The 10,316-nt window shown below is 41.3% G+C and overlaps 1 protein-coding gene across 1 annotated transcript; it reads right to left on the bottom strand.

Moving 5' to 3' along the window:
* Positions 1–1,014: 1,014 nt before the first annotated feature.
* Positions 1,015–1,737, bottom strand: LOC133039675 (uncharacterized). The gene has a single exon (XM_061118585.1). It carries the CDS (start codon positions 1,735–1,737, stop codon positions 1,015–1,017), a length of 723 nt encoding a protein of 240 aa, XP_060974568.1.
* Between the last annotated feature and the right edge of the window lie 8,579 nt (positions 1,738–10,316).

The raw sequence follows: 10,316 nt of genomic DNA on the forward strand, positions 1-10,316 counted from the left end.
GACACCTCGCACTTTAGGGTCAATGTTCAAGCGATGACACATGACCTGCGGAGATATTCTGACCATATCTGAATGTTTCCAAGCAAAAACATCAAGATATTGTTTGAGAAAAGTCGTTAGTTGTTCTCGCTGCTGAAAAGTCAATTTAGAACCAATTTTCAAAACTTTACTATTATCTATGGGGTCTATAGGTACCTCAATAGTGTCTTCCACGGCTTGGGCCGCTGCGGCATCATCGAGGATCCTTGGATCCAGATCTGGTCCATCCGTGTGCGGAACCTCTTCAATCCTAAGGACCTCCTGGCGAGGAGGTGGTGCCTCCAATAAATAGATGACATTTATTGACTTCTTCTCCGTGAGCTTGACCGCTGCATTGTAGCATTCTCGCGAGTGTGACTGGATTCCTCGCACAGAGCCTACTCCAGCGGGAGTAGGGAACTTCATTGTGAGATGATAGATCGATGTTACGATCTTCATCTCCTTCAAGATTTGTCGACCAATCACGGCATTGTATGCCGAATACTGGTCAATTACCGCGAAGTCAGCCATTGACTTGACTGTTACGGGGGCAGTTCCCAAGGTAATTGGGAGTTTAATCATCCCTTTCAGTGCGATGATGTCCCCGGTAAAACTGTATATACTCGACGTTACAGGTCGCAGATCCTTCTCATGCAACCCCATTTGTTTAAAGGCTTCGAAGTTTAAGAGATTCACTGACCATCCGTTGTCCACGAGTATACGGTGGACATTGTCTACGCCAATATTCGCGACAATAACTAGTGCCTCGGAATGCGGGTGATGGACCCATCTTGCATCACTCTCCATAAACGTGATGTCGTCGCATTCTCTTTTAAATAATTTCTCTGGCCGCTCACTGAGATTGTTTACATTGGTGAGCGGCTTCTCTTTAGCTTCCTTGGAATATCGCTCTTGTGATTTCCTGGAGTCTCCTGCGACATGTGGTCCTCAAATGATTGTTAATATATTGCGAGGTGTTCTCGAACCACTCGCGTTCTAGTTTTCTTCTTTGTCATCTGCTCGGGGATGACCTTCCTCGTTCCTTTTATACTTGTTGAATTTTTCCCTCCGGATCAGCTCTTCGATTTCATCCTGCAAGACCCAACATTCTAGAGTAGTGTGACCAATATCTTTATGGTACTTACAAAATTTCTTGGGGTCCCTCTTGTCGCGGTTTCCCCTGGTCGGGGGCGACTTCTTGAAGACTCCGTTCTTTTCCTCAATTGCGTAGATGTGGTCACGTGGCACCGCGAGTTCGGTATAGTTCATGAAGCGCGGTCCACCTTTCCTTTTCGGCAAAGACTCCTTCTTTGGAGGAGATTTGGCCAACTTCGGGCTTCGCTGTCTGTGTGGGCTGCGTCTTCTAGGGCTTCGACCTTTGGAATTTTTCCCTCGCGGACTGCGAGATTGCGATCGCGACACTAGTGACTTACGCTTGTCCTTGCCTTTTTCCAATTCTGATAGAGAATTCTCAATTCTCTTGTGCGGTTCGGCCATAGCGAAGAACTTGACTAGTGATTCTGGTCTTCGACCTTGTAAGTCCTTCCAAAAATCGGTTCTTGGCAGGACACTTGTTATTAACATACAAACAAGCGAAGACTCGGGAGCCTTCTCGACTTTTGTTACTTTAGCATTAAATCGTTTAAAATAGTCTTGTAAAGACTCACCGTGTTCTTGTTTGATGTTAGCCAGAGTAGTATAGGGTGGCCTATAAGTCATCGTGGCCTGAAAAATGCGTGAGGAATAAGTCGACAAAGGTTTCCCATGTCGATATTGAGGCCTCAGGCAATTGGGTGAACCAATCGTGGGCGTTTTCCTCCAACGTTGCCGCAAGAATGCGACATTTCGCGAGCTGAGGTACCTGATACACTTCCATTATAGTGTTAAACTTTTCTAAATAATCTATGGGATTATAGGTACCTTTATATTTTAGGGATTTGGATAATTGGAATCCCTTGGGAAGCTGAGCTTGTCGCACTTCTGCAGTAAAAAGAGAGGTCCAGTGCAGCTTCTATATGGGCTTGCTCTGCTGCTCGAGTATTTTCAAAGCTTGCAAAAGCATGCTTTGGTCAATTCCTCCGGCTACAGGAGTTGGGACTGCTGCGACTGCAGGAGTTGTGATGTAACGCCCTGTCCAACAGGAACACCACGTGTGTGCAATTTAATTAAAATACCAATAATTATATAAGATGTAATTATACTAAAAGTGTGGGTAATTAAAATTTTGATAGTTAAAACTCAACCTTTAAACTATTTAACAAAAGATAAGTAACATGATTTATGGGGTCCCCCTGTTTTCAAAATATTTACAAACTGGTTTCAAAGTATTTTACAACATAAGCTTTATATTTTCCAAAATACAATCAAAATAGAGCATCCTGTAAACTGGGCTGCCTACGGCTGGTATGTACATTGCTGCTGCGACCATAAACTCATGGTTGCTCGACTTTAGCCTTTCCTTTTCCTGCACCATAAAGCACCAGTGAGTCACAGAGACTCAGCAAGAAAGTGATCAAAACAATAATTGAAAGAAAATGATTATCAACTTAATCTCATGCCATTATGCATACTCACTATTTGATAATAATAAGCATTCCCTTAAACATCTCACATTCCTGGTACTTAATAAAGTACCACTTTTTTTTACCACTCGTTACATACGAGCTGAATATGTCACTATCGTTGCCCGATAAAGCAAACGATAAGTAAGAAACCTAACCGCGGTTTCAAGAGTAATTACTCATAACGGTAATAACCGTTTCCAACCCTAGGTAATAACCTAGGCTTAATAAGCTTTAATCAACATCATAATAATAATTAAGGTCACCTCCATTCATTCATCGATTTTTAACCACATACGGTGCTTACCACTTTTCTTACCTTAATTCAGGAGTCAAGAATATGGCCGACTCGGGTGGAAAAACAAGCTAGGCAATCCCGGTCCTATGTCACGACAATTGAAACACAATAAATACCTTAACATAATATTCCGGATTAAAACCCTAATTTAAAACCGACTAGACTTAGCCTTCACCATCTATATAATAATTCAAATAACTCAAAATTATTCAAAGGCAGGTACTAGGTTCAACCCCGAGCTAAACACGGTTCAGAGAAAAACCCGAGAATTTTTCCCCTGCTGTAACCGGTCGACCGGTTCTCGATACAAGAACCAACCTGGCCGACCGGCTGTCGTCGTACCGAAAAATTCTGGTTTTTCTCCCTCAGCTCGAACCAAAACCAATTCAGACCTAAATTGAATTTCCAAAACAGTTCAATATACCAAATACAACATATTCAACACATCATTCAATCTCAATTCACCACTTAACTCAAAATCACCATCTCACATGAAAATCAAGCTCAAATTACTTAATCAATTGCATTCAAACTAAACAGCCATTAAAATCACATGATACTAACTTCAACACACCCAAAAAGAGACCTAAAAACACCATCACAACCCAGACTAAACATACAGCCACGAAATCCTACAACCCTCATCCAAAACCAACCTAAATTAGTGAAATCTTCAATCCTCAAGGAAAAGAACTTACCTTCAAAGCTTCTAGGATGATCTTGGGTATCCAACTTGCTCAAAAGCTGAGAGAAATCCAAATGAATCCCCTGGTTTTGGCTAGCTCTAGGTCACGAAAGAGAGAAAGAGAAGGAGAAGGAGAAGGAGTGATGTAACGCCCTGTCCAACAGGGACGCCACGTGTGTGCACTTTATTTAAAATACCAATAATTATATAAGATGTAATTATACTAAAAATGTGGGTAATTAAAAATTTTGATAGTTAAAACTCAACCTTTGAACTATTTAACAAAAGATAAGTAACATGATTTATGTGGTCCCCCTGTTTCCAAAATATTTACAAACTGGTTTCAAAGTATTTTACAACATAAACTTTATTTTTTTCCAAAATACAATCAAAATAGAGCATCCTGTAAACTGGGCTGCCTGCGGCTGGTATGTACATTGCTGCCGTGACCATAACTCATGGTTGTTCGACTTTAGCTTTTCCTTTACCTGCACCATAAAGCACCAGTGAGTCACAGAGACTCAGCAAGAAAGTGATCAAAACAATAATTGAAAGAAATTGATTATCCACTTAATCTCATGCCATTGTGTTTACTCACTATTCGATAATAACAAGCATTTTCTTAAACATCATACATTCCTGGTACTTAATAAAGTACCACTTTTACCACTCGTTACATACGAGCTGAATATGTCACTATCGTTGCCCGATAACGCAAACGATAAGTAAGAGACCTAACCGCGGTCTCAAGAGTAATTACTCATAACGGTAATAACCGTTTCCAACCCTAGGTAATAACCTAGGCTTAATAAGCTTTAATCAACATCATGTTAATAATCAAAATCACCTCCATTCATTCATTGATTTTTAACCACATACGGTGCTTACCACTTTTCTTACCTTAATTAGAAATCAAATGCAACCTAACTCCCAACAACCCCAATTTAGGTCAAGCATCCCATATTTAATTTAAAACAGATAGTACACAACTCCCCGGGTCAAAACTGAACATAAAACAAACCCGAAGAAAATCTCCTCGCAGTAACCGGCCGACCGGCTCGGTATACCGTAACCCATCCGGTCGACCGGCTTCGCGTACCAGGAACAAAAGTTCCTTTTCACCAAAATCGATCCAAAACCCTTCCAAACCTATCCAAACTTTCCAGAACAGTTTATTAACATACATATGACATAACCTAAGCTGCAAAACACAATGGTTCAATCTCTAGCTTGAAATCATACACTCAAGTGAAGAAATCAAGTTTCTTTTAGCTTTCTCACTCACCAATCAATCCCAACAGCCATGAATTCAATCCAAACATGCATTAACAAACCATATTTAACTTGGATAACAAACCTACACCCTCACTAAACCTACAGCTTTGAAAATTTTTAAAAAAATAACAAAACCTAGCTTGAAAACTTAAGAAAACACCAAGACTAGAAGGATGAACTTACCTAGGGTGCAAGGTTAGCTTGGAGATGAAATTTAGCTCTGAAAATTGATGTTGGCTGAAGTTAACCAATCCCTCTAGTGGCTGGTTCAGATTGCTCGAAGGAAGAGGAGAAGAAGATGGAGAAAAAGGAGTTACTTGCCTTGGAAGAAAGCTTCTCCTTTCTTTTAAAAAAATGCTTTGCTTTTCTTTTTTTTTTTTAAAATTTCTTTCCTTAAATAAAAATGGGCAGCAGCAAAGAAAAGAGGAAAAGTCAAAAAAAAAAATATTTTCTTGAATTCCTAATTTACCCCTCTCACACCTTTTTTTTTAAAAGAAAACCCTAGGGGCATTTTGGTAATTTTACTAACTCCCCATTCCGACATTCTAATAAATTCTAACTTAATCCGGGATATTCTCAAAATAATTCTTTCATTTAATGTCGTGACATTGCTAACCACATAGCTAAATTTCCACAATTACCGGGCCCAAAATAACATATTTACTTAAATAATTTCTCAAAAATTCATCTAAGTAAGATCATAATCCTACTTCATTTTCCAAGTAATTACATATTTAATAAAATATGTCCATTTAAATATTATTTATTTTCTGGGATATTACAACTATCCCCCACTTATAGGAATTTCGTCCTCGAAATTTACCTGAAAAGCTCGGGATACAACTCCCGCATCTGCGACTCTAATTCCCAAGTCGCTTCTTCAACTTCGTTGTTCCGCCACAACACTTTGACTAGTGAAATAGTCTTGTTTCGTAACACCTTTTCTTTCCTGTCTAAGATCTGTACTGGTTGTTCTTCATATGACAGGTCGGTTTGAAGCTCAATGTCTTCATAACTTAAGATATGAGTTGTATCAGATACATATTTCCGAAGCATCGAGACATGAAACACATTATGAACCCCAGATAAGGCAGGAGGTAGAGCCAACCGATAAGCTACCTGACCTACTTTCTCAAGAATCTCAAATGGACCAATAAATCTGGGACTCAACTTTCCTTTCTTCCCGAACCTTCGAATTCCCTTCATTGGGGATACCCGAAGAAAAACAAAATCCCCAACTTGGAATTCAACATCTCTACGCTTTGGATCTGCGTAGCTTTTCTGTCTACTTTGGGAAGCAAGCATACGAGCTCGAATCTTTTCAATAGCCTCGCTCGTTCTTTGGACAGCTTCAGGTCCAAGATACCTACGTTCACCAGCCTCATCCCAGTGAATAGGTGATCGACATTTCCTTCCATAAAGCATCTCATACGGAGCCATGCCAATGGTACTCTGATAACTATTGTTATAAGAAAATTCAATCAGAGGTAGGTACTTGTTCCAAGAACCTTCAAAGTCCATTATACATGCCCTCAACATATCCTCAAGTATCCGAATAGTTCTTTCGGCATTGACCATCGGTTTGAGGATGAAAAGCTGTACTGAATCTCAACTTAGTACCCATTGCTTGCTGTAAACTTCCCCAGAACTTGGATGTAAATTTTGGATCTCGATCTGAAACTATCGACTTTGGGGCACCATGAAGTCGAACTATTTCCTTAATATACAAATCAGCATATTGATCCACTGTATACGTTGTCCTCACCGGGAGAAAGTGAGCAGACTTCGTATATCGATCCACTATCACCCAAACAGAATCATAATACCCTACTGTTCTGGGTAATCCCACCACAAAGTCCATGGTGATGTCTTCCCATTTCCATTCAGGAATCTTTAGAGGTCAAGCAAACTCCGTCGGCCTTTGGTGTTCGCTTTAATTTGTTGACAAAGTTAAGCATTTTGACACATATTCAACAATATCCCTCTTCATACCCGGCCACCAATATCAAGCTTTCACATCATGATACATCTTGGTTGTTCCGGGTGTAAGGAGTACGGTGTAGTATGAGATTCATCAAGAATCTCTTGTCCGATTTCTTTGTCAACCTAAGCATACGTATTCTGTTTTTGTATCGCAACAACCCATCAGACAAGCATGAAAAGTCTCTTGCCAATCCAGCCTCTAACTTCTCCTTATGTCCCTGTAGCTCAAGGTCACCTTGTTGGGCTACTCTAATTCTTTCCAACAGATTAGATTGTATGGTGATATTAGCAAGTTTTCCAATTACAAATTCAATTCCCGCTCTCGTCATATCCTCAGCCAACTTGGCTGAGATTTCCTTTAGTTCACAAACTTGTCCTGGTCCTTTCCGACTTAGAGCATCCGCTACCACATTTGCTTTACCAGGGTGGTAGAGAATCTCGCAGTCATAATCTTTGACCAGTTCTAACCATCGTCGTTGCCTCATATTTAAATCCTTCTGAGTGAAAAAGTACTTGAGGCTTTTGTGATCTGTATAAATTTCACACTTCTCACCGTACAGATAGTGACGCAAAACTTTTAGTGCAAAGACAACCGCTGCTAATTCAATATCATGGGTAGGATATCGTTGCTCATACTCCTTCAATTGCCTGGATGCATAAGCAATCACTTTCCCTGACTGCATAAGGACACAACCTAACCCTTGTTTGGATGCATCACAATAAATCACAAACTTTTCGTCACCTTTTGGTAAGGTTAACACAGGGGCGGTAATCAACCTTTGCTTCAATTCCTGGAAACTACCTTCACACTTGTCAGTCCAAACAAACTTACAATTCTTTCGGGTCAACTCGCTAAAGGCGTAGAAATCTTTGCAAAGCCCTCAACAAATCTTCGGTAATACCCTGCTAACCCTGTGAAACTTCTAACTTCAGTTGCTGACTTAGGTCGAGGCCAGTCACGCACTGCTTCAACCTTTACTGGATCCACCAAAATACCATCTTTACTCACCACATGCCCCAAGAAACTCACCTGAGGTAACCAAAATTCGCATTTCTTAAATTTGGCATACAACTTATGCTCCCTGAGACGTTGTAATACCATTCGAAGATGTCTTTCGTGAGTCTCTTCCGAGTCTGAATAAATTAGAATATCATCGATAAAGACAATAACGAAATCATCCAGAAAATCTCTGAACACTCGGTTCATCAAGTCCATAAATGCTGCCGGGGCATTTGTCAATCCGAAGGACATTACCAAGAACTCATAATGACCATACCGGGTCCGAAAAGCTGTCTTGGGAATATCCTCCTCTCGAATCCTCAGTTGGTGATAACCAGATCGAAGATCAATCTTAGAAAAGACAGTTTTACCCTGCAACTGATCAAATAAATCATCTATTCTTGGCAGAGGGTACTTGTTCTTCACTGTTAATTTATTTAACTCCCGATAATCTATACACATTCGTAATGTTCCATCTTTCTTTTTCACAAACAAAACTGGTGCACCCCAAGGTGAAGTACTAGGTCTAGTAAATTTCAAATCCATCATCCCCTGTAATTGAACTTTTAACTCTTTCAGCTCCGCAGTGCCATCCTGTAGGGAGCTTTCGATACAGGCTCAGCTCCTGGTATTAAATCAATCTCAAAATCAATTTCACGTTTTGGTGGCAACCCTGGTAACTCTTCTGGGAACACATCCAGAAATTCTCGAACCACTGGGACATGCTCCGATCCCGCTAGTGGTTCCCTGGAAATATCCCCAACACTTGCTAAGAAACCAATGCACCCTTCACACAACAAATCCCTTGCCTTAAGGGCTGAAATTAAGGGAATCCGAGATCCTTGCATCTTACCCACAAATACAAAAGGGTCCTCGCCCTCGAGCCGAAAAGTTACCATCTTTCTTTTACAATCAATGGTGGCGTTGTATTTAGCAAGCCAATCCATCCCCAAAATAACATCAAAATCCTCCAGTATTTAATTCTATCGATCAATCGATAACTCTCTTCCTTCCACAAACACCGGAAGGGATCGAACCCACCCGCCGGAGATAACCAACTCCCCAAGAGGGCAACAAGGTTCCAAAACCTCTAGAAAGCACATCACTAGGTTTATTCACCTCTCAATTATTCTACTTGAAATATAATAATGCGTCGCACCGAATCAATTAATACAAATAATAAAGTACCAAGAACATAAAGCCGACCCGTCACAAGAGAAGGACCGCATCGCCCCGGCTTGAGTCGTGGCAAATACTCGAGCAGAGCGGGTGTATCATCCTTCTTTTGCTCTAACCGTAGCAATTGTGGACAATTTCTCTTCATATGACCCACCATTCCACAAAGGAAACAGCCCTAGCCCGACACTCGCCTGTGTGATGCCTTTTACACCTTGGACATTCAGAAAAGTCCGCCGGTTTTCATTCCCACTACGACGGAAACCTTGGTTACCCCGGAATCTTTTGTTTGGGCCTCGCTACCGATGTTTCACTAGGTCTTTTCCCCGCGGTCACCAAGATCGCACTTCTACCCGAACCAGACTCGCCGATTGTTTCCATGAATCTCTTCGGCAATATTTTTCTTTCGTATCCGAGCCTCGCACCCTCGTAAACTAAAGCGAACTCAACTATCCGAGCATAAGTTCGGCAACCCCGGTTGTTTAGAAGCAACAATCACATCCCGGCGATGTGTTCATCCAGCCCCCGAATAAACTTGGCTTTTCTAGCGGCTTCGGTAGCCACCTCATCCGAGGCAAACTTTGCCGCCGATCGAACTTAGTAGCATACTCTGTCATAGTCATACTACCCTGAGTTAACCGTATAAACTCTTCTGCCTTTGCTGCCTTAATAGACTCATTATAATACTTTTCAAAAAATAAGGCCCGAAAAGTTTCCCAGGTCATATTATTCAGGTCATGGCCCTGAGATACAATCTCCCACCAAATACGGGCATCATCTCGTAACATATATTAGCACACCTGACCCGGTCATTATCTTCAACTCGCATAAAATCGAAAATGGATGTTATCATACTCATCCATTGCTCGGCTTTGAGTGGATCAGCACCACCCTCAAACACCGGCGGGTTCTCGCTTCGAACCGTTGATATAATGGTTCCAAACGATTTCCTCGCATCCGGTGGCACTACTAGAGGTGCCGAGGATCAGATCTCGCATTTAGAGCAGGCCGAGCTCGCCGCTCTCTCAATTCTCTCGATTTGTTCACCCCGCCGCCGAATAGTTTCTTGCATAGCGGCATATAAGCGTTCCCAATTAGGTGGTGGTAAAGGGTTCTCTCCCTCACCGGCAGCCCCGAGCCCAAACTAGCTCGGCGGCACCCCTACCAGTCCGCCTTGGGTGCATAACTATACACCTGCGATCACATTCCAAGTAATAACAATACTGATAAGTATTTCCATATATTATAATCCTTCCCACAACATTCTGATATCGACATAATTCAGATAATCAGATAATCAAAAAATTAACAAGTCAGTTC

The sequence above is a fragment of the Cannabis sativa genome, chromosome 7 (genome assembly GCF_029168945.1).
Source record: "Cannabis sativa cultivar Pink pepper isolate KNU-18-1 chromosome 7, ASM2916894v1, whole genome shotgun sequence".
NCBI lineage: Eukaryota > Viridiplantae > Streptophyta > Magnoliopsida > Rosales > Cannabaceae > Cannabis > Cannabis sativa.